Source organism: Rhea americana, unplaced genomic scaffold, assembly GCF_003343005.1.
Source record: "Rhea americana isolate MKP2758 unplaced genomic scaffold, rheAme1 scaffold_273, whole genome shotgun sequence".
Classification (NCBI taxonomy): domain Eukaryota; kingdom Metazoa; phylum Chordata; class Aves; order Rheiformes; family Rheidae; genus Rhea; species Rhea americana.
The window spans coordinates 94,197-119,190 of record NW_028186394.1 but is presented as its reverse complement, the minus strand read 5'-3'; the positions used below and the strand labels follow the sequence as shown (position 1 = coordinate 119,190).

The 24,994-nt window shown below is 46.6% G+C and overlaps 2 protein-coding genes across 2 annotated transcripts in view; one reads left to right on the top strand and one right to left on the bottom strand.

The window, feature by feature from the left end:
• Nucleotides 1-5,121, top strand: part of LOC146593977 (dual specificity testis-specific protein kinase 2-like) — a 48,066-nt gene extending 42,945 nt beyond the window's left edge. Inside the window, exon 9 of the mRNA XM_085308293.1 lies at nucleotides 1,287-5,121. Within this exon, the coding sequence (XP_085164419.1) occupies nucleotides 1,287-1,388 (102 nt within the window). The 3' untranslated portion in view covers nucleotides 1,389-5,121. The remainder of the gene's footprint in view (nucleotides 1-1,286) is intronic.
• A 4,797-nt stretch (nucleotides 5,122-9,918) lies between these two features.
• On the bottom strand, nucleotides 9,919-24,565 carry LOC146593976 (ficolin-2-like). Its single transcript, XM_085308291.1, is given in 10 exon segments — nucleotides 9,919-9,956; nucleotides 9,959-10,147; nucleotides 10,784-10,918; nucleotides 11,538-11,667; nucleotides 12,168-12,295; nucleotides 13,698-13,733; nucleotides 14,723-14,758; nucleotides 16,199-16,252; nucleotides 18,280-18,393; nucleotides 24,487-24,565. Coding segments are annotated over 10 exon segments (939 nt in total).
• Between the last annotated feature and the right edge of the window lie 429 nt (nucleotides 24,566-24,994).

The following is a 24,994-nucleotide window of genomic DNA, read 5'->3' as shown; positions in this document are numbered from 1 at the left end:
GCTACATATCAGCCCCAGGGGAGGAGTTTGAGCTGGTGAGTGGTGTCCAGTTCCTACAAGGTCAGGTTACAGGCAGAGGTGACAGCTGACCCTCCCTGGAGGATGCCAGCTTGCTGTTACTAGCCTTGCTGATACCATCAGAGCATGTTTCTCCAACCTTTCTTGTTTTGACATAGAAGGTAATAGTGAAAGCTGGAGACCCTTGCCATGCTGCCTGAAGCCTCAAGGGGAAAAGCAGAAAGCAAGCAAAGATTCAAGTTAATCTCTTAAATGAAAAGAAAAACAAAGGCTGTTACTCTGCCAGAAAGTGGAGAAGCTGGGTGATTATAATGCAGCTAATTGCTAGGTGCTTGCAGCAGCAAATGGATGTGGATTCTAGCACTGGTCCTAAGGACATGTGAATAACTTACACTAAATCAGAGGAGTGGTTCACATCAGGAACTGACTTAGATTTATATATATTCAGCTTGTATCTGAAAAGCAGTTTTCTAACACAAGTTGATCTAATAACTGGCTTCTGCCAGAAATGGCCCTCAGGTCTGTTCTTTTCTGCACTTGCATAGTGTACAGGCTCAGGGAGCTTTTTGGCTCGTGTACTGTGTCCCTGTGGGTCAAGCAGATAGCATGCCCCTTAGCAGCCTTAACCCATGCAGAAGGAGTTGGTGGTGTCTCCTGCAAGATATGAGATCTGGTCTGTAGTGTAAGAGATGGAGGGGGATCTGGAGTTCTCTAGTTCAAGAGGAAAAGGGGTGAACCACCTCTCCGGGGACTCCAGCATTCCCTGATAGAACTGGCAGAGCTGAGGCATCACAGCCCACAGAGAATGAGCTATATCTGGGAAACAAGACAATGAGACCCTGAATATTGTRAAAAGGCTGGGGGAACAAGGCATCTCCCTTCTGATTCCACCCTCAAGTCTTTCCCTTCTCCATAACCTCTGGCCCTATATGTTTCAAACAGGCTTTGGGATTGACATTTCCCACTCCTTGTTGTGGATACTGGGAAGCAAGCTTGGCCTGGTATGTTGGGCTGTTTTTCAGCAACTCACTGCAGGCTGCCTTTCCTTGCACCAGCCCACAACATGGGATCTGTTGTACAGCTGCTTATTTGCAGCAGCCCAGGCCTTGACACTCATGCAGTGATGCCAGAAGACCCACTGCTGGAGATGTGGCCTCCAGGCCTACATTGATGCCAGATGAGTACTACTGTCCAGCCTTGATGGACCCAGGAGACCACTGCGTGACAACCACCTCCTGTCCTCTTCAACTTCTCATGTTTTCTTCCAGGTAGATGCATTTAAGAGGCCGTCCTTCTCTGAAATCCTGGATGAGTTGGAAGATGTTGCAGAGAGCCTGGAGCCTAGGAAGGACAATCAGCTTTCGGGCTGACCTGGCTGGCTCCTGTGAGGCATGATGGAGTATCACAAAAACTGTAAATTAACTGTCTGAGGGATCAGGAGTGAAGAAGGAAGGTGGGGAAAGGGAGAACAAAGTGATGCACTGGTATTTATTTAATCATAGTTTCTAAGTTGTTGTATGGAAAACATGGTTAAAAATGGAGAAGGGACTTACCAAGAGTACAGTTTTCCTAGCTAAGGTTTTTAACAGATGTAATTTGGAACTGAACAGCTTTGCTTGTAAAAAAAAAATGATCTTGGAGGGCTGGCCGGGGACCTGAATTCCCTCAGGATGCTTTCCAAATTTCCAAAAGAAATGTAGATTCTCTCCTACTTTCCCTCCCCACCTGGTCCCAGGGCCTTCCTCTTCTCTTGCTCCTCCAGCCTTGGAGAACAGCCTCTCTGGAGGCTGGGAATCAGTGCAGTGTGAAGGAGAGGGGCTTTGGGGTACTCAGTGAGCCCTCAAAGTTGTCTTATAGTTCAAAGCCTTAAAACACCTGTCCAGTAACCTTGTAGGGACAGATCTGTTCTTGCAGTGTTTCTAGTCACGTGGCCTTCTGGATTAGGGTCTCCTGGCACTGCAGGCAGAGCATGCCCAAGTGCTGAGGTGCCAGGCAAGCATGTGGAGGTCCTGCAGGCTGTTCATGGGACGCTAGCCTGGGACAGGTTGAGGGGTGGGAGGATGTGCCTTATCAAGATACAAACTAACAAACTAATATCTCTTCTCAGAAAAGCTTTGTCAGATGTATGTCATGTAAGAGCCATGTCCCAGCTCAATGGCAGTCTAGATTTCTTCCCACTGTCCTTACCCAGGACTCAAAGATGGAGTGATCTGCCTCCTCCCTCCTCATCCTGTTGCAAAGGCACAGTGACAAGTACAGCAATGACAGCTTGTAAGGCCAAAACAGGGGAGATCTGGGTCCACTGTGAGCTGGGACTTTGTTTTGTTGCCATGTTTCCTCCTGTGGGCTGGAGGAGGGTGCCAGGGCTGCAGATCCAAACTCGAAGTGGGAAAAATTGTGGCTAGAAATGCTCTTGCATTGCAAATTAAGAGAAAGAAGTGAACAATCAATTCCCAGCCCCTAGATCAGCTGCCTGCTAGGCCATGGTTCTGAAAAACTGATGTTCTACTAGGTCCATTTTTTCGTGGGTGTAAGTAGGTGTAATGTCTAGACAGCAGTGGAGCTGTGGCTCTGCTCTTATAGACTGTAAGTTCTTGGAGCGAGGATCTTTCATCCATCCAAAAAGTGCTTGTACAGTGTTTAGCCCGGTGGAGCCTTCAACTGAGGGTCTTGCTGCTGTATGGTGGTAGACCTACATGGAGGCCTCCTCTCATGCTCTTGAAGCCCGATGTAGTGTCCTATGGATCCCAGTGTCTCTGTGCCATGGTGCCTATGTAAGAAACTGTCGGTAGTGTGCTGGGACAGAGGCATTGTAGAAGAACATGATGCAGCTTTACCAGGGACCAAAAGGAAATGGGAGCTGACATGAAATGCAGTGTGTGGCACGAGGATCATCAGCTCAGCCACAAGTCTGGAGATCATCTGTTGCTCCTCATTCCTCAGAGCTGTCATAAAGCTTTTGTTGTGTGCTGATGTTTGAGTACAAGAAACCTTCTGCTCAAGAGCAAAACTTCCCAGAAAATATCTTCATTCCAGCTGGATTCCTGTACTGCTAGCTGAGAGGAGCAAAGCATCAAGGAGCAGGAGAGTGAAAATAAGGAAAATTTTCAGCCTGGAAAAGGGAGAATGGCCACTTTTTGACTTGTGCCAGTTTGGTGGCTTCAGGCCAGTGGAGTGAAATGGAGTACAACAACAGTGAAAACAGCACTGATATACATGTTTATCTTCAGTTAGAACCAGCCATGACCTTGCATATTTGATTATCAGAAGTTGAACTGACAGAGCTAACTACAACCTCCCAAGATGCCCCAGGCTCCTTTGTGCTGAGTGAGAAGAAACTTTTCTTGCACAGTGGTATAGGCTCAAGAATGAGAAACTCAATGATATGTCCTAACACCTGAAACATTAAGGTAGGAAACCTTTCCCAAAGGACACTGAAGACAGAGGATTGCTGTCCAGCTTGTGTCAGACCCTGGCTAGGTGAAGTGCCTTCACATAGCCTTTCTCCAGCTTTCTCTATGCTGCCTAGTCTCCTTGGCTGAAGTCTACTCTTCCTCTGCTCCTCCTGCACAAGAATGGTGTAAAGGAAGACAGACAACTTACAGCCTATTGTGGGGTGAAGGTATCTTGTTCTGGGAGGCTCTTCTGTAGTGATCCTTCACTGCCAGCTGCCCCCTCTCCAGGACCACGAAGACTTGGTGCTGGTGTTGGTGTGTGCCCTACCACAGATTGGGCTGACCCTTCCTCCAGCAGTGCCTCTGGTTCTGGTCCTGTGGAGTAACAACTGTGGGACTGAAGCACAGTAGAAATGGCGTGTAGTGTTGTGGATAGTTCAGTGAGGCTTTAGTATGAAAGAGATTCTTTCAATTTTATTTGTCTGCCCAGGTGTAAGAGGCCTGCTCCCAGATTAAACAGGTCTGTGGGAATATTATTCTTTGCACAGTGTACAATGGTATTTGTCAACATGCCTTGATCTGAGATGGGATAGCTGGTCCTGCAGAGCTGGCCAGACAGAGACTGATGCCAATCAAGGCCATAAATGATGCTTTCGCTGGAACTAGTAGTTATATCAGTACTTTTGACTAAAGAGGACATGGGTCTGTATGCTGTCTTGCCATTCCTCATAAGATTAACGTGTTGGTGACTCCCTGATATGGAGTTGACCCCAACCACCAGCACTGTCCCCAGCTTTCTTGGTCATGATTTGAGAGTTAGCATGAGCCAGGAACCATTCCCAGTGGCCTTCCCCAGTGGGATGTACAGGCTGTCCTGAAGGGAGAGAGAGGTTGGTGGTTTGGACACAGCTAGGCTAGACCATGTAGCCCCAGGGCCAGACAACAGGCCTTGTTCAGTCTCCCAGTGTCGATGTGGCTGGTACAACTAGGTCTATATTACACCTGTTGCTCCAGGCGTCCATGGGAGCAGTCACAAAGGCTGGACTCAGGGCTGTGTTTCTTTGAGTTTCCCCTGTGTTCCATCTGCTCCCATAGTGGGAGAACACATGTCAGATTTCACATGACAGGAAAACCCTAGGTCCTTAAAAGAAGGATCTTTGGTATCCACTAAAAGAATATTTGGGATTGAAACTATCTGCAAGCACCATGTGGACTAGCAGAGCCGATACTGGGAGCTCACAGAGAACAGAGAAAATTTRGGAATTTGGCTGGTGAATCTAGAGGAGCAAGGGTTTCTACTCCACCATTCAGAGATGGAGGAAGAGATGAGCCCAGGTAACCAACTGAGATCCCTTTTAGCTGTGAGCCCTCACTCTGGGACTGCTCTCCATAGGAAGCAGGGCCAAGTTTCCCCACAGCAGTCTGGCACAAAGTTCAGGTCAGCAGCTGACTTTCGTATTTCAGTGTCCTGGCTCTGAATTGAAGCAACCATGATAGTGGATGGAGATTCTGGGTGACACAGCAGGCTCAACTTCACCGAATCTGAGCAGGAGCTTCCTCCTCTCCCACTCTCTCCTCTGTTGACTGTTCCGCTCCGCAGATGCCATGCTGTGCCCCATGGGCCCATAAATTTCCATGTCCTGCAATATATCTTTGTTAGTTTTTTTAAATACCATTTGGGAATAAAGTTTAGTGGTTCTTTCCCGTATCAATCCTGGGCTGCTGTGTGTGTTTCATCATCCTGGTTCTGCTGAGTGGTACCACTGAAATTTGTGTGTTTTTAAGCAGAGTCACCAAAGACATCTGAGCGACCATCTTCATGCTCTATTTCAATGTAATCAACATTATAAACCTTTAGTTAAGGGACATTTACAGAACAGTATTAACTGTGAGATAGTGATATTCTGAGTCTGTTGCCCCACTATGACCTTGGTTTGAGGTGAGGTCGGTCGACTTCTTAAATCACATCCTTCACTTCAGTTAGGCTGGCACAGGATAACAGCAGCAATGCAAACATAGCATAGAGAGACTTCAATTCACATATTTTATCTAAGCAGCCCATGGTAATCCCTCAGGACCYAGCCACAGTGAAATGATTTCCCTTCCCCAGCTGCAGTTTGTTTGATGCTCTCTGACTCATATCTGGCATTAATTGCTCTTCAGATGCAGGTTCTTCACAAGAACACCTCAGAAAATTGGAGGAATCTGTGCTCATTTTGCCAGAAGGTTACAGACCACTGGGTCTGCTGCATCCAAATGCAAATCATATGGAGGTGCTGAACACGTGTTTTTTTTCTTTTTTTTTATTTTTTTCTTTAGCCCTTCACATGAGAAGTCATTTGTGTTGTGAGGAAAGATACTTTTCCTTCCTAAGTCCAGTCTCTGGAAAAGAATCTGCATTGAATTATAGCTGTGAAACCTTTGGGTATTTGCACATGGCAGAACTACTGAGTTCCTCCCTGGAAAGAGTCTCCAGAGAGCCCTCAGAGGCAGGGACTTACAGTCTTCCCATTGAGGGATTTGACCTGCTGTGTCTTCCCAATATGGTGTTTGCATAAGCAGGGTGCACCAGAGGCAGAAGCATGGCTTGTAAGTATATTGCACAGTGCTGTATTTGCACTTTCCACGGTGTGATAATTTGGGCATTCACAGAGTCTTTGGATCAGAGATGAACAGCAGAAAATGTAGGCAGTGTGTGAAACAGCCTTGCTGTTGGACACTCCTGGCCTGCTCAAACAGCCCTCAGGGGATGCTAAATGGGGACAGACAGTTGGGTTTCCAGCTGCTTTTGTTCTATTGTGGCTGCTTGTCAGAGGTGGCATGTAGCATCACATGCCCTAAGAGGGTGTAGCCCACCCCTACTTCCCTGAGTGCTGCCTCTAGTGCTGAGGAACAAGTTGGCACCCCAGCCCCTGGGGTCCTTCCCACCTTGGTGCTTTATTAGGGTGCACCCTGAAAAAAAAAGCAGTCCTAAGTCCCCCCCTCGAGGTCTCAAGTATGGCTGCACAGTGCTCAAAACACAAGGGCATGCAGTAGAAAGGTGGAGTGGTGTCTGTGGGGAGAGTGCAGCTGGTTTGAAGGGCAAAGGTTTGAAGAGCGGACTTGGAGGCTAGTTTGTTCCTGGGGCACATAGAGAGCCCTGGTAGTGGCAGGTAGGCAGGCCAAAGCTGGGAGATCAGCCTTCCTGAAGAAGTGAAGGATGGTACCCAAATAAGTGTATCTCTATAGGTATAGGAGCTGTCCATCTGCCACAGAAAGGAGCAAGTGGTCTCAGCTGATGGTCTTTGCTGCCTGGAGCAGATCCTCTACTTGGAGGGTCTGCTTCTGAAGGATAATGCTTCACCATTATGATGGCTTAGGTGCAAATTAAATTGGCTGGAGAGAAAACCCACCAGTGCTCCACCACATACTGCCCAGAGAAAACCAAAGCAAGGTGACATAGCCAAGCTGGACCAAGCAGGGAGCATGCAGGGAGAAGGCCATACTCTGACTGAGACAGATGGCTGTCCTGTCTGGTTTGATTCAAGATGCAAAATAGATAGGGCCTGGAGCCAGCAGGGTTCCAGTGCCAACAGGCCTGTAAGGCAGGAAGAGAATCTCTGCATTTCTGCCAAGGCCACTGCAGAAGACCACATCCTAGGAGTACCCCTAGGCTGGGGGTGGGGGCACATTCCTTTGGGATAGGCTTTTCTTTGTACTTTAAATGACCAAGGTGCGCCTGGTGATAGGAGAAGCACAGCAGGCCAAGGCCATCCAAAGCAAATGACGGAGAGGGCTCATCCTCCCTCTGGAAGAAGCATGGAGCAGGCTGTGATGATGGGAACTATCTCTTTACAGTGCCTATGGCAGGTCAGTGTTCTCTCTACCAGAACTGGCTGCTGTGATGAACCCTATGACCTCTCAGATAACCTCGCTCCACACATGTGCTGGGCTGGAGGACTGGATCTTGCTTCACTGTGCTAACACAAGCAATCAGTGGATGTTTCCCACCTGGATTAGTTCTCCATGGTAGCATCCTGTTGCCTGAATGATGGAGCCAAAACAGGAGAAGATGATGGTAGGCTAGGAATGCACATAAGGACACACAAGAAGGAGGGCTGTGACGCTGATGCCAAAAAACCCAAAAGCGATCTGGCAAGGCAGCTCTCATCTGCTGTTTTGTCTTTGTGCCAAAGTGACATAGCACATGAACATCTAAACTACTGTGACTAAATGACTTCTGACCCCTGGACCAAGTTGTATGTGGGGAGTGATGGCTACTACTCAACAATCTGATGGATCAAGGCACTATCCAGTCTAGAGTGATGCTTTTAGCACACCTGCCCTGGATCTGTCAGTACCCAGCCTAGAGAGTTTCTGCAGCAAATACTTCAAATTTGGGCCACCAGAGGTATTTAATGATCTTCTACATCCTTGAACACTGAGTCTTGCAGCCACTGACAAAAGGACAAATAGATGAGGAGGGAGAGCATGATATATTGCAGTGCCAGTTGGAAAAGCCTGACTACTCTGGATGTTGCCTGTTACAGACAGATTAGGGGTGATGGCCCTAATGTGCATAGACCTTATCTGACACTGGAAAGGAGATAGCAAATGAACCCAATGAGCACAGAGGGATAAAACTAACAGTAGATGCTTGATCATATTTGATTCCTTGGGTTTTGTGTTTGTGTGGTGTGAAGAGCTCATCTGATCTCACTGGAGTCAGTGCAAGTTCTCTCTGTGCCTGCTGCAGATGGGTGTATGCGATGGACCATCAGGATCGGGGCACTCCCTTCCTCTGTGCCTGTATCAGTACAGGGAGCCTTCACTTGCCTTGCAGTGGCTATGACTTGTGCTGACAGGGATGCAGTGCCATCTCATGGCTCACTGCAACAGCTCATGAGATGCAAGAGAATTTAACTCTCCAGCCATATCTAAACCACTTCACTTATGGCTGATAATGGCTTGTCATATCCTCCCAAAATACCTRAATATTTCCTCTGTGGAGCTAAGCTGAGATCTGGGAATACTGATCAGATGGGCTTGGTTGGACGTTTCTTGGTGTGTTCTTAATTCCTCTAACAAGAGTGTCCTTCAGGGACTAAATTTAAATGCTAAAACTTTCTGTATATTAAGAGGGGAAGGTAGAGGGGAGAAGAGAAAAGGTATTTAGTGCTTTCAGATGGGTTAATACAAGGAGTGTGAACACTAGCTCTGACTAATGTCTCAGTGGAGGATCCTGTGGTTCAGCAGACCTGTTTGTAGAAGTACTTTTGGCTTCTCTGTGAGGCAGATCTTGGTGGCTTATCTGGTCAGACAGAACCAGATGCTGTGGGAGTGGGCTCCTGCTGTGGACATGTGAATCTGATTGCAGTAGGAGAAAAACTAAGGTGAACCCCTGAAAATAGGGAAGTGAAAGTAGGAAATGCAGTGCATGCTTCTCTGCTCCAAGATGCACTTTCTCATGTACCTAAAAAGGAGAAGTGAGCACAGACAGTACCTAGTGAATGAGGATGTACAAAACCTGGGCTTTATTTCTCTGCACATTGTTGACCTGCTGTTTTGTGCTGAGGTCTATCTTTCTTTTTTCCCATGCACATGGTTTGTATTCAGTGTTGTGGGATGGGGCTGCCTTGCTACATGTCCATGCATTAACCATGTGATTGCAGTAGGCTCTCCTCCCCTACATAAGCTGTCAGGGAGGAATCCAGGAGCAAGAAATTCTCTTTTAACCAGTTCTATTCATAGCTAAATAATACATCAAACAAGTTGTCAATGAACCTCCATCCATCAGTGGAAAGCCCATCCTCAGATACTACTTTAAGTGAGGTGAAATGAAAGATAATGCCATCTATTGGCCATTCACATGTTGTCTACTTGTGTGAGGCTTGACTCAGGACTATCATAATGGTCTCAGTACCATACATGTCACCAGACAGACTGTCTTCTATCCAGCCCTTGATCCACAGAGGATAAAGAATGTGATCTAGCAAAAAATGCCAAGGATGAGTGATTGAAGCTGGGCCTTGCTGCTGCTGTGTTGCTGGTGGGAAGGGCTGGGCAGTATTACTGTGCTTCCAGGACTTGAAGTCCTGAAGTAAAAGTCATGGAAACCAATGGTAAGGGGTGAAGGATAGGAGTAGTGTCGATAGCCTTGTGATGGAAGTTCAATTAATTCCAGGGTGATCTCTTCAGTGGCTCTATTGTGGCCTGCAGGAAGGAGAGAATTCAGAGCCTTTCAGGCGGCTCTTTGGTCCAACAGAAAAAGGCTGCAAGAAAACTGGTGTCTTCACATATATAGATTAGAGATAAAAGTACCAGTATTTACCAGCAAGGATAATACCATTTGAGAGTTTTGCTGAGATGCAGTAGCCTCACCATCACTTGGTCTTCAAATCCAGGTAATGCACTTTTCAAGAAAATATGCCCAAGCTCAGTCAGCATCTGTAAGCATGCTGGAGATTTTCCATGGTGAGGGTCTGGGGGTTACAGCAGCTCAAAGCAGTACCATCATCTTGTCTTGTTAAACTGGCCTAAATTTCATTTCCGTCCTCTTATGGGAGTCTTCCAGTTTATGCCATCAGCATAGCTCCCATGAACACCCAGCCAGTACATCCCATTCAGGTTGGAGTAATGACAGTCATTGTACCACCATGCACCCTTGTAGGCTGTAGCACAGTTAAAGGAGCTCATGTCATTGTCCTGGTCTGCTGTTGAAAATGGCATATCCTTGTGGTATGAGAAGGAGTCTCCTGCACAGAGCACAAGTTCAAATTTATTGCAATAGAGAGAATACAAAAGGGAACCTAAAGCATCTGTGCACCACTGGAGAGTGGCATCTAGGCCTTGCTGAATGCAAGGCAAGTTTTACAAATCCTTCTGTTGTCTGGGTAGCCCAGGTTTCTTCCTTGGTTCTGTGGAAAAGAAGCATCCTGATCTCTGCTAACACACACAGGATTTATCTGAGTCTGTAGGTCAAATGGATCAAATTCTACTTTCAGTTACAGAGGTGTTACTTCTCTCTGCACTGCACATGTTCTCTGCAGACATACTGAGATCTGGACTATCAGGCAGAGTTGCAGTCTACAGAGCCACATAAACCCATGGCACTGCCATCTCAGGTGTTGGCTGCACTCTTACTCTTGCATGAGGTGTGTTAAGTTCTGAAGAGGCTTTATTTGTTTTTTAAAGAAAAACAAAATGTTGGGAGTTAGGAGGCTGTAGTGCTGATGCCGTAAGTGTACAGTAGCCAAACCCCACTGGCAAATATTTAGTCCTTCAAATGTTACCAAAGCCAGAACTTGTCCTAGATGCCGCAGAACTGTGAGTGTGCAATGCTGCGCATAGCTCTCTAGAAAACAGCCTTTACCAATGAACTGCTAACTTACCAGCATTTCCACCAAGGTAGTCTCCTAGAATCAGTTTGTATTTCTCAGGCTCTCCTAAAATTCTAAATGAAGCATACTTGGCAAAATAGTAGTTGTTTTCAAAGTCTGCCAGGTCAATTCGAAGTTCACAGGTTTCTAGAAGAGAAGGTGAACAGAGGTTATGCCAGTTGGACAGCATGTTGCAGACAGCTCTCCTCAGGGTCGTCTCTTAGCAAGGATTTTGGACCATAAGGTATAGAGATGGAATTCAGGGGTTAATATTTTAAGAAGCTATGAGCCAACTTGGGAGGACCTACTAGTACTTGAGAAAATGTGATTTATTTCAAATTCCTGCAGAACTTTCTATACCCTTGATGGTGTTTTTTCCCAGCCATGTGAGGACCTTTTTCTGATTCTGCATTTGCTATAATCCTGGACATTAAGAACAAGATGTGCAAGAGTTCTTGAAACAATTGTGAATCCAAGCCTGTGAGTGAACTCTGTGACTGTCATCACAAGTAGTCCTAGTAGGTAGATGCCTACTGTAGTCATGCAACTGCTCATTCACTTTTCTGACTTCTATTTTTTCTCTGTTATTTTTTTAGAGAAAATTTCCCTGTGTGCAATAGGCTGCAGGAACCTAGATGCTATTTAGAAAGATCTGTTGGGGCCCAAGAGGGATGCAAGAAGTTCAGTCTTTTAATAGCCCAGTACCCTGCAGCAATTACATTCTGAGTATGACAACCTCCAACATAGGGAAAGAGGAACACCTTACCCAGGGAGGTGAGGAAGTGAATGTTGTCATTACCCAGCCAGAACTCTGTCAGCTGGTTGCCAAATCCTCGTTTGTATGAATTCCAGTCCCGTAAAAAATTCACTGACCCATCCAAGCGTCTCTGAAAAACCTGCAGGGAACAAGAGATTCTTGGCACTGCCAAGTAATTTCTTAATAAAAGAGTCTCAGCACCACCTGGCAGCTAGAGGTGGGTGGTACAGCTCTCTYCAGTAAATTCTCCTATTAGGCTATTCCTGAGTGTATCTGGGAGGACTGAACTTGAAAAGTAGCTCTCACAGATCTGCTCCATTTGAGCTTGAAAGTGAGGAGGGATTTGATGACTTAAGCAGGAATGGGAGTGGGCCTGAGGTGCTTGTCCTGCTATCTGATAAATGCCCTGGGAGAATACCTTGCATTCAGGTGGATTTACCTGAATGACATGGACCTTCATGACATGGACATCAGCTATTCCTTCTATAACTCTGCCTTGGTCCATATGACTGTCAGTATGTGTTTTTTCTGTCTTGGGTGCTTTCCTTCCCTTGTGTTACTATTTTGGTGCCATCCTTTGGAGCTTTAGTGAAAATCACCATAGGCATATATAAGTCCCCTTTGCCTCATTCTACTCACAACCCATCCTCCACCATCCGTGTCCATATCACAAAAGACCATTGTGGCATTGCAGCCTTGGGGATAGATGGTGTACCAGCCACTCAGGATCTTCCCTTTATCCAGCAGCTCTTGGCAGTTCCTGGCTCCTATGCAATTCAGGGAAAGATGTGAAGTGAAAGTCCTATATACATATGTAACATATATGTTATATACATAACATGCTCAACATGTCCAGAGAACATACCAGCCTTGGGACCTGAGCCAGCTGCTTTGGGCTTTTCAGCCTCTCAGCTGGCTCTTCACACTTCACGATTCTGACTTGCACCTACTCAGAACCAAAGCATGCTGCAGTTTCTCAGCTAGAGCTGCTCAGAGCAAGATGAAAAATTAATGATCCAGGAGCTTGCCTGGGCTTGGGGATGGGAGGCCCTGAGGGCATGTGGGTAGTTGGCAGCAGAAGAGTGGTGAGACAAAAAAATGCTTAGCTGTCATACAGAAGATATTACTCAGATCATCTTACTCCTGAAAATTGGACGGAGGACTCTTGAATATATACATATATCTCTATATATAAATTTATTTTTTTTCCTCCCTAAGCCATACCTGATCACAATAACTCAGATTTCTAGGTGCCAAAGGATTGACTGGAAAGGTCCCTATCAAACATCTCAACTTACAGCTGGGTATGTGGCTTGGTGTCATAGGACAGGGCTTGGGAGATGATGTGAGATTGATCATCCTTGGTGAGTCAGATGAAAAGGACCTCCTGGCCCCAGCCTACCCCAAACCCAGTTCTGGCACAGAGATCCATGAATGGCAAGAAGTACTGTTCCATGGTGAGATGTACCACAGGCAGGACTTCCTGTGCTCTACAGGGTCTCTCTGTGACAGAGTGTTGCTGGTGGCTGGTTCTGCAGACATCTGTCTGAGTGGGCAGTATCTAAAGCATGAGCTCACAGCTGTATAGCTTGACTGTCCAAGTGGGCTGGATAGTGAGTGGCTAATGGCTGGTCATTGGACTTGTCCTGTTGCTTATTAGTCAAATCCTTTTTCATATCCAGCCAATATAAAAAGGCAGAAGAGTGCATGGCACAGTAGTAGTTCAGTTTACTGGTATCTTACTCTCTCTCTTTCAACTGTTAATGCAAATGTGGTGGTTTAACCAGCTTTGAAGTAGTCAGGTGCCTACAGAAGGCTTTCTAGTGATTCTGAGAAACATGGATACTAAGGCAGTAAATACTAAGGTAGATTTCATCTAGATCATGAAAGAGTCTTGTCAGGGTGCAGGAAGGCAAATTACTTGACTAGCACCCAAAGCGCTTTCCTGTCCTTTCTGGAGTGACAGAATAGCCACTCTGAAGCTGTGTTGCTGTGAGAAGCAAATAGTTAATAGAATGATATTTCCTTAGTCTGTCCTGTATCGGTCTGAATTTGTTTTTATTACTGCCCTTCCCTGACTTCTGGTGCAGGAGGTCTGCCATCCTACTTGTTATCATCGATCTACTCTGCAAAGACAATGTGGTGGGAAGGCCCCAAAGTGAAACTCACCCAAAGTTTCTGGAAATCCARGCTCTCCTTTCGCTCCTGTTGGATAAACAACACTATCAGTTGCTCTCTGCCCTTTGTACCAAGAACTCCCCTCTTCCATCCCTTGACATTGCTTGCTTTTCAAGCCGAGTCCTGCTGAGACAGTGTTGCTGGTGACCGATATGATTTGTAGCAGGGAGGGCCAGATGGCAAAACTGATGCAAGCTTTGTTTCTGTAGAGTTGACTGCTCTGTCTGCTGCTGGGCCAGTCAAAGAAGACTGAAAGGAGAAGAGCAGGGGAGGAAAGCCTGAGAGGGGGAACAGTTGCTGCTGGCAGAAGGCTTTACTAGGTGGTTTGGAAGCAACTGTGACAGCTGAAGGAAACRTGCCAAACTGGTGACCAGATCAGTGCTATTTGTCCTGTAATTATTATAAGCCAAGATCTAATGATAGAAGCTGTAGTGTAGACAGTGCTCAGATATAAATATCATTGGCCCTAATATTGGGGATGATGGAACCATGAAGAAAACATTTCCCATCTACGCTATTGCTATTGCTGATAGAAAGACATGTTCCTGTTGCATTAGCACTGATGGAGCTTCATCTGTGCCTTTCTGCCTTTTGATGTAGCATAGGTAGTTGAATGGTCTACCAGACCTAGCTGGTTGCTCAGGCTGGTATGTGTGAAGCCCTGTAGTTTTGACAGGCAGCAGTGCTATGCAGCAGCATCAGGCAGCTCTGGCTCCTGGGCCTCTGTCACCATACGGCTGGCTTGATGGAGAAAGGCTTCTCACACTGTCTCAGCTGGGGCTGAACATCACTGAATGCCTCTGCAAGGTGCTTCAGCATTTCAGGCTCTGTGCTTGGGGGACAACTATTTTCAAACCCGTGGTGAGTATTTTCATTTACTTATAGTTGCTCCCATTTGTGTGTTGTTTCCAAACAATATGCAGTTCCTTTGTGTTCTTAAAGAAACCCATCCCTGGTCATGCTGTATAGTTTAACTAAACAGGTTGTAAATCTAAATTCAGCTCAGCACTATTTACCTTTAGGTCCTGGTAAACCAGGCTCTCCAGCTGCTCCTGTGGGAGAGAAGAGGAGACTGCTCTTCAAAAGTTACTCAATGGGAGTGAATTAATTGGATTCCCCAAAGGGCTGATCTGGCCCCACCACATTTCCAAAATGTACAGGTGAGGCTGTCACAAGTGATGGAAAGCTGTGGTGCTCTGCCAGGTTCCTCAGCAGAAGACATGGCTGCTGTATGCCATTCCTGCCTGCATAGTCCTGGCTTCTGTCTTAGTCAGCAGCATCCTTCAGGAATGGTAGGAGTAGCAACTACCTAAGGGAGAGAAAATTGCTTTTCCCTCTGTTAAGATGTATGGAAGATTCACTGCGCTGCCTCAATAACTTTTTGTGTAGGCTTTCTGTTTTTAATCAGGCACCTGTAGGATTTTGGGCAATTGCAACATTTCAGCATGTTCACCCATTTCCTGCTGGGTTTTCTGCTGAAGTCTTAAGTGCTTTGGGCTGTGAAATAGATACATAATCAGCATGATTTTGCTGCTAGTCTGTGCACCAGTGCTCAGTCCCTGGGTGACAGCTTGTACTGCTAGCTGAAGTCAGTCTGAAATTAAAATATTTGCTTCCTGAGACCTTGGGCCATGGTATTGAACACTTTGGAGGCAGAGTACAATAATCTTGGGCTATAAAACGTTTCTTTCAGCTTGATTCTGGGAAGAAGCTGAAGCCAAACACAGCCTAAAATTCAGATGAAAGTGTTCCCTGAAGGCTTTTCTTTTCAAGGAAGGCATAAAAAGGCAGGGAAAATATGCGCTTTCTCTCTCTCTCTCTCTTTTTAAGAAGAAAGACTGTTCCAACATCTGGAACACACAGATCCTTCTGAACACCTTAAGCACTATCTGTATGGAAAGCTGGTTTCGTAGCAGACACACTCTTCCTCTTTTGTGGGTTATTTCACAGCAGAGAACCCTCCATTCCTTTCTTGCTTCACCTTGTGCCATCTGTTCCTGGGTAGTTTGATCACCAGCCTCCTGGTCAAGTAGGATATAAGGGCATCACACCAAGAGTCCAGGCCTGGAGGATGCTGGAAGCCCTCAGAACTCATGTCTCTGCATTAGGCCTCCTGGCAGAGCTGGCTGAAGACTCCTTAGAGAGGAATGGCGTTTTGGCAGGTGTGTCATGTTGGGGCATGTTGGGGGGGGGGACAACACAAAACTGAGAAAAGTATGATTTTGGGTGACTAGAGGGTGAGAAGAATCCATGGGGAACTTTGGGAAAAAGAGAAATGCATTTCTCTGAGATGTGTTACCACTGAAGGAGACTCTGCTCCTAGTATTCATCCCATGCCATATTCCCATATCTTGCTTTTCCTATGCTGCTTCAAGGCTGCTTCTTGGACTGTGATCAGCACCCAGATAGTTAAATTTATAGACTCATTTTCCCTATGTGTACTCTCAGCCTGTGAGATTTTATGGATTATAGCTAAAAATTTTATGCATTACCTTTTGTACCAGGTGGTCCTACTTTCCCGGGGTTTCCCTGTGCTCCCATTTCTCCTGCAAAGAAAAGCTCTGTTTATGTAGGCACATTGCAAATTAACTAGAGGGAATCACAGAATCACAGAATGGATAAGGTTGGAAGAGACCTCTGGAGATCATGTAGTCCAACCTCCCTCGGGTCAGCTAAAGCATGTTAGACAGGATTGCGTCCAGGCGGGTTTTGAATATCTCCAGAGAAGAAGACTCCACAACTTCTCTGGGCAACCTGTTCCAGTGCTCCATCACTTTCACAGTGAAGAAATTCCCCCTCACATTCAGGCAGAACTTCCTGTGGTTCTGTTTGTGCCTGTTGCCTCTTGTCCTGTCACATGGGACTACTGAAAAGAGTTTAGCCCCATCCCCTTGACACCCTCCCTTCAGGTGCTTATACACATTGACAAGATCCCCCCCCTCAGTCTTCTCTTCCCCAGGCTAAACAAGCCCAGCTCTCACAGCCTTTCCTCGTAGGGCAGGTGATCCAGTCCTCTGATCATCTTTGTAGCCCTGCGCTGGACTCTCTCCGCTAGCTCCATGTCTCTCTTGTACTGGGGAGCCCAGAACTGGATGCAGTACTCGAGATGAGGCCTCACCAGGGCTGAGTAGAGCAGCAGGATCACCTCCCTCGACCTGCTGGCAACACTCTTCCTAATGCAGCCCGGGAGATCATTGGCCTTCTTGGCCACAAGGGCACATTGCTGGCTCATAATCAACTTGTTGTCCACCAGCACTCCCAGGTCCTTCCCTGCAGAGCTGCTTTCCAGCAGATCAGCCCCCAGCTTGTACTGGTGCATAGGTTTATTTCTCCCTGAGTGCAGGACTCTGCACTTGCCCTTGTTGAACCTCATGAGGTTCCTCTCCGCCCAACTCTCCAGCCTGTCCAGGTCTCTCTGGATGGCAGCACAGCCACTCCTCCCAGCTTGGTATCATCAGCAAACTTGCTGAGGAGGCACTCTGTCCCCTCATCCAGGTCATTGATGAAAAAGTTGAACAGGATGGGACCCAATACTGAGCCCTGGGGAACTCCACTAGCCACTGGCCTCCAACTGGACCCCATACCACTGCTGACAACCCTCTGAGCTCTGCCTTTCACCCGGTTCTCAACCTACCTCACTGTCCACTCATCTATCCCACACTTCCTGAGCTTATGTAGAAGGATGTTATGGGAGACAGTGTCAAAAGCCTTGCTGAAGTCAAGGTATACAATGTCCACTGCTCTTCCCTCGTCTACCCAGACAGTCATTACAGATGACTGGATGATACAAAAGCCTTGGAAGCTGGTCCTTGACTTCTGCCAATAGAAGGAAGTTGGTTTTGTTAATTAAAATAGACTTTACCACAGATCTCACTCTTTACCTTCCACTAAAGCTACACTACACAGGTACTTCCAGTGAAAGGTGCTAATTTGAAGTTCATGAATGAATTCCTGTGAGCCTTCTTCATCTTGACTTTTACCACATGTAAGCTGCTTGTTTCACTAAAGTGATTTGGCTCCCCTGTAAGTTGGCTGCGAAAACCCTAGAGGACCTCCCTCTCCCTTACTTTCTGGAGTAGAGGTGCCACTACAGTTCCCAAATGATGCACATTCATGGCCCCATGTAGATATGCAGGAGCATCCTAGACTTATTCCCACCCTGTGGTTGACCAGACCATGGTGGTGTTCCTTGGGAAATAAGGCCACTGAAGCAGGCTGCTCCCAGCTAGTGTGCCAGTTCCAAACCCAAGTCGCCTTCTAGCCTTCTGGTTGTTTTGCAACAAGAGTAGACTGTTGAATAAAAGCTCAAAGAGGAAATGGACATTTTTAATGTAAAAGAGGTAAGTGGGTTTCACACACCAAGATCGCTTCTGATTTGTGATAAGACTTAGAAACACATTCTTTGTGTATCAGTACATTTCTAGTTAGGGTATTTTGCCTTTCTATTTGACTCTCTGGCTCCTTACAGAAAAAGGTGCTAGGCTAGCCAGTGCTCCAGCCTCAGCTTCCCTCTACTTAAAGCAACAAAACAATCTAATACGAAAACATGCTTTGCTGGCTTTTGGGATCTTACCTTTTGTTCCTGGGAGACCTAGTTCTCCTTTTGGGCCAGAGGCACCTGGTGTCCCTGGACATCCTTGGAGGACAGCAAGCCGGTCGGCATCACCCAGCCCCACTATTCTTACACCTGTGGAAATGAAGACAATCATTATTAGGACTCTGAAATGCATTGGTGAGGAACCTGAACTATCTGGGCTTTGGGAATTATGCAGGCAAAAGCAGTATCCCTCCTGAGTTGAAGATGTGAGTTTGAAGTTGTGTGGATTAAAAAATGCCAATGAGGAACTTGCATATCAGAGGCGCTGGGCAAAGGTCCAGTTCTGCTATCTTCTTCTACTGTTTTGTTTCTACAAAAATTACTGAAATCAATCCTAACAGCCCAGATCTGGATGGGTAACTCACTCTTATAGGTGGTGCACAGAACAGGAACCAATAGCCTCTCTCTGCCAGACGGATACTTGCAAACAACCAAAATAAATCCTACTTTCACTTTTATTGGTGCAGCTCCATTGACTTCAATGTTAAGAGGTATTTCTATTAATGTCATATTTCCTATTTATGACAATAGGAACAAGCTATATGTTTCTTGTGTCTTCTTTGGCTAGCCTCTGCAGTTGATAGCCCTATTCCTTTAGCAGATCTGTCCAGTAATCTGTCATAGCTGGATTTTTTTCAGCAGTATCTTTGAAAGATGAAAGGGACCAGGTTTATTAAATCATCTAGAAAAAGTTGCTGTGCTAGAGTTTCTCATCTTCTCAATTAGTTTATTGGATACCACCCAGACTCCCTGGGATGATCAGTACTATCAGGTTGGTCAAAAATAGGCAGACTTTACGGCATGCCTGTAAAATACTTATGACCACTGCCTGATAGGGACTTCTGTCAGCACTGATGCACTGGCAGAAGTACAGGAAAGGTGATCACTCCAGCAAAGTCCTTGTGCAAAAAGTCCCTGTTCAGGTGCAGATACAGAAAAAATGGAATAGCTTACTGTGTTTGAGGATAATAGTATCAGTAGAATGTGTTGCTTTGCTGTTGTGATGGTGTTTGTGTTAGAAGAATCACAGAATGGATAAGGTTGGAAGAGACCTCTGGAGATCATGTAGTCCAACCTCCCTCGGGTCAGCTAAAGCATGTTAGACAGGATTGCGTCCAGGCGGGTTTTGAATATCTCCAGAGAAGAAGACTCCACAACTTCTCTGGGCAACCTGTTCCAGTGCTCCATCACTTTCACAGTGAAGAAATCCCCCCTCACATTCAGGCAGAACTTCCTGTGGTTCTGTTTGTGCCTGTTGCCTCTTGTCCTGTCACATGGGACTACTGAAAAGAGTTTAGCCCCATCCCCTTGACACCCTCCCTTCAGGTGCTTATACACATTGACAAGATCCCCCCCTCAGTCTTCTCTTCCCCAGGCTAAACAAGCCCAGCTCTCACAGCCTTTCCTCGTAGGGCAGGTGATCCAGTCCTCTGATCATCTTTGTAGCCCTGCGCTGGACTCCCTCCGCTAGCTCCATGTCTCTCTTGTACTGGGGAGCCCAGAACTGGATGCAGTACTCGAGATGAGGCCTCACCAGGGCTGAGTAGAGCAGCAGGATCACCTCCCTCGACCTGCTGGCAACACTCTTCCTAATGCAGCCCGGGAGATCATTGGCCTTCTTGGCCACAAGGGCACATTGCTGGCTCATAATCAACTTGTTGTCCACCAGCACTCCCAGGTCCTTCCCTGCAGAGCTGCTTTCCAGCAGATCAGCCCCCAGCTTGTACTGGTGCATAGGTTTATTTCTCCCTGAGTGCAGGACTCTGCACTTGCCCTTGTTGAACCTCGTGAGGTTCCTCTCCGCCCAACTCTCCAGCCTGTCCAGGTCTCTCTGGATGGTAGCACAGCCGTCTGGTGTATCAGCCACTCCTCCCAGCTTGGTATCATCAGCAAACTTGCTGAGGAGGCACTCTGTCCCCTCATCCAGGTCATTGATGAAAAAGTTGAACAGGATGGGACCCAATACTGAGCCCTGGGGGACACCACTAGCCACTGGCCTCCAACTGGACCCCATACCACTGCTGACAACCCTCTGAGCTCTGCCTTTCACCCGGTTCTCAACCTACCTCACTGTCCACTCATCTATCCCACACTTCCTGAGCTTATGTAGAAGGATGTTATGGGAGACAGTGTCAAAAGCCTTGCTGAAGTCAAGGTATACAATGTCCACTGCTCTTCCCTCGTCTACCCAGCCAGTCATTCCGTCGTAGAAGGCTATCAGTTTGGTTAAGCAGGATTTCCCCTTGGTGAATTCATGCTGACTACTCCTGGTCACCTTCTTTTCCTCCATATGCTTGGAGATGACATCCAGAATGAGCTGTTCCATCACCTTTCCAGGGATGGAGGTGAGGCTAACTGGCCTATAGTTGCCTGGGTCCTCCTTCTTGCCCTTTTTGAAGACAGGAGAGACATTGGCTTTGTTAAACTGATTGACCTTCAGGGAGCACCTCCTCAAAGTAGAAAAATGGCCTGCTCCAATATTCATGTTGTTGAACAAGTATGGCAGGAGCCCAGCACAGGGCTCAAATTCAAAAGGAAGTGCCAGAAGATGGAAGCAGGACAAGTACCCAGAGTAACATGGAAATATTGTTCAAATGTGGAGGGATGGTGGTAGGAAAGCCAGAACTCAGCTGGATCTGTACTGCTGAGGGATGTGAAGGACACTAAGAGCTTCTGTATACGTATCAGCAGCAAAAGGAAGTCTAAGAAAAATGTGGTCCCGTTGCTTAGTGAGGCAGTAGATTTGGTGCCAAAGGATCTGGAAAGCCCTTTTTTGTTTGTTTTTCAATGGCAGGGTCTGCCTTTGCACATTCCAGTGTCTATTCCTGTGCAGAGTCAGTGGGAGCAAAGCATTGCCCACTGTCCAGTAAGACTGAGCTAAGGATCCCTCAAGCAAATTAGACACACACAAGTCTCCAAGGCCAGAATGGATGTATCCAGGGTTGTTGAGGGAAGTGGCAGATGTCATTGTGAAGCTGCTTTCCACCCTCTTTGTCAGGTCATGAAAATCRAGGATGTTTCTAGTGACTGGAAGAAGGCACATTTCAAAACCATTTTCAAGAAAGGCAGGTAGGAAGACCCAGAGAACTACAGGCTGGTCCACCTAACCCTGGTTACTAGATACATGGTGGAAAAATACTTCCTGGAAACAATTTCCAAGTGTATGAAGACAAAAAGGGGCCTGGAAAAAGCTAGCATGGATTTACTGGGGGCAAATCGTACCTAAACAACCTGTAGGGCTTTTGTAAAAGAAGACTTTATTACTCTGGCTCTGTGGAGAAGGGAAGAGCAGTGAATGTTGTTTGCTGTAGCTTTAGTATGGCTGTTGAGACAATCTCCCTTAGTATCCTCATAATCTAAATGGTGACATATGGATTGGATCTGTAGACTGTAGGATGTGTGGGGAAAATGGACTTGGAGAACGAGCCATTCAAAGTCCACCTGGAGTATGATTAATAGTGGCATTCCTCAGGGATTTATGCTGGGACCAACACCAATTAACGTCTTTATTAACAGCCTGTGTACAGGATGGAGTGTACCCTCAGCAAGTTCACAGATAATACCAAACTTGGCAGACTAGTTGATACACTGGAGGACAGAATAACCATTCAGAGGGACCTTGACAGGCCAGAGAAATGAAGTGACACAAACCTCAATTCAGCCATGGCAAATGCAATGTCCTGCCCTGAGATAGGATAAGAGGACATGTGGCAAGGGGACAGGCCAGGACCAGTTGGCTAGAAAGTAGTTTTGCAGAAAGGGTGATGGGTGCCAGGAAGGCAACAAGCTGAAACTCAGTCAGCAGTGTGGTGTTGCAGCAAAGGCAGCTAACAGCACATGAAGGTGTAGCTAGTATGTTAAGGGAGGTCACTGTTCCCATCTAATTCAGCACTTGTGAGACCACATTTGAAGTACTGGGTCCAGTTTGTGGCGCTCAGTACAAAAAAGATGTTGGTGAACAGGATCTATCCATTCAAAACCAAATTCAACATCCCCTTAAGGAACATGATATAAATTAACTGTGCTTAAGGAAGGAAGGCTTAGACTTGAGACCTCTGAAATCCCTTCCAGCTTGTGTGATTCTGTGATTCCCATTCTGGCACAGCACTCATAGAATCACAGAATCAAAGAATGGTTGAGGTTGGAAAGGACTTTTGGAGATCATCTACACCAACCCTCCTCCTGAAGCAAGGTCACCTAGAGCAGGTTGCCAAGGACCCTGTCCAGACAGCTTTTGAATAACTCCAAGGGTGGAGATTCCACAACCTCTCTGGGTAATATATTCCAGTGCTCAGTTATTCTCACAGTAAAAAGTTGTTTTCTTGTGTTCAGATGAAACTTCCTAAGTTTCTGTTTGTGCCCAATACCTTTCATCCTGTCACTGGGCACCACTGAAGAGAGTCTGACCTCATCCTCCTTACACCTTCCCTTCAGACACTTACACACATTGATAAGATGAGCCTTCTCTTCTCCAGGCTCAACAGGCACATCTCTCTCATATGAGAGATGCTCCAGTCACTTCATCATCCTAGTAGCCCTCCACTGGACTCGCTCCAGTAGCACCATATTGCTCACCTACTGGGGAGATCAGAAGTAGACACAGCATTCCAGGTGTGGCTTCACGAGGGCTGAGTAGACGGGAAGGATCACCTCCCTTGACCTGCTGGCAGCACTCTTCCCAATGCAGACCAGGATACCTTTGGCCTTCTTGGCTAGAAGGGCACGTTGCTGGCTCGTGGTCAACTTGTCCACCAGGAATGCAGAACTACTTTCCAGCAGGTCAGCCCCCAGCCTATACTGGTGCATGGAGTTATTCTTTCCCAGGGGCAGAACTCTGCGATTCTTTTTATTAAAGGGGAGTTTCCCTCTAGCAAAAACTGAACCACAGGAAGTTTCTTCACTGTGAGAGTGACAGAGCACTGGAACAGGTTGCCCAGAGAGTTTGTGGAGTCTTCTTCTCTGGAGATATTCAAAGCCCACCTGGATACAGCCCTGTCTAACATGCTCTAGGTGGCCCTGCTTGAGCAGGGGGGTTGGACTAGACGATTTCCAGAGCTCCCTTCCAACCTTACCGATTCTATGATTCCGTGATTCTATGATGCTGCCCATCTCTCCAACCTCTTAGGGTCCCTCTGAATGGCAGCACAGCCCTCTGGCATATCAGCCACTCCTCCCAGCTTTGGATCAWCAGCAGACTTGATAAAGGTGCACTCTATTTCTTAATGCAGATCACTGATAAGCAAGATGAACAGTGTTGGACACAGAATTGACCCCTGGTGTACATCACTAGTTACAAGTCTCCAGCTATACTTTGCACCACTGATCACAACATTCTGAACTTGGATGTTCGGCCAGTTTTGAATCCACCTTACTGTCTATTCATCTAGCCTGCACCTCTTTAGCTTATCTATGAGGATATTATGGGAGACAGGATTGATCACCTTACTGAAGCCAAGGGAGACAAGATCTGCTACTATCCCCTCATCCACCTCCTGCTGGCATGGCTGGGTCCTGCTGTATGGTACCTGGTGTGATACTCCTGCCACATTTTTGTCCCTCAATGGTTGAGGTGTAGCATTGGCAGCAACCTGAATTAATATCTGTGAGGACCCAGCTTGAGGTGTGTGTTGGGGAGCAATTTTATACCAACATAGAATCTCTCTGGCTTCAGAGGAGTTCAGTCTGAGAGGAGTCTATTATATACAACATTGCATGCATGACAAATACACTGTAGTTTAATAAAACAAAAGCCAAGAGATGTCCTGTGTGTTATTGACAGCAGAGATTAAGTGGCATTGACGGATTAGTGGACAGTAAAGGCTCTGCTAAAGTTCCCAACACCAGATCATTTTGGAATTGCTGCTAGCACTCTTCCAGTGAATGTGGACAGAAAGTTGCTTTCTGCTGCCAGAGTGCCTGGCATCCTGTGAGCACTCAAATACTCCTTTATATTGCTCTGAACCCTTCATTAACTGCAGCAAGGCACTCCAAGGTGGGGTGGGATGGCTGCTGAGACCTCAACTCTCCCTTGCCCTCATCCCACCTGCAGCTGAATTAAAATGATGCATATAAGGGAAAAAAAAGTCCAGTCCCAATTTCCTTTTTACGGCTCTCATATTTTAGAGCTGGGGGATGAAGAGGGCTGTCTCAACAGAGAAACAGTGGGAGTCACACTCCACTCACCTGGGCAGGAGTCCTGGGCATCAGAAACCGCCACTGTTAGGCTGAGCAGAGCAAGGAGGATTGGGGCTGTCCTCCCCATGGCTAGCACTGGTCTACGCACTCTGCTCAACTCTCCTCTTCCATGTTCCAGGCTCTGTGGTTAGCATCGGATCCATCTAAGCCTTTATATCTAGCAACAACACACACACACACACAAAAATCAATCTCTAAGCTCCACCTCTGCACTTTACCACTGCCTGCCCATCAAGTGAGGCTCTGGTGAGTTCTCTGGGAGCTGTTTCCCAGATAAGTAGTTTCCCAAATTCTGATGGGGAAAGTTCTTGCCTGGCTGTTCCAGCTCACCCCTCCTAGGTTGTTAGCAGACTTTAGGTATCTTTCCCTCCTGTATTTTATTTCCAGAAGAAATGAATCAGTAAAAACATACATTTGATTAAAGTAGACAGCTTTTCTGCTTCTGCCTGTTAGTGGCACTTTACAAAGACAGAGCTTACTTTGCAGATAGGAGAGC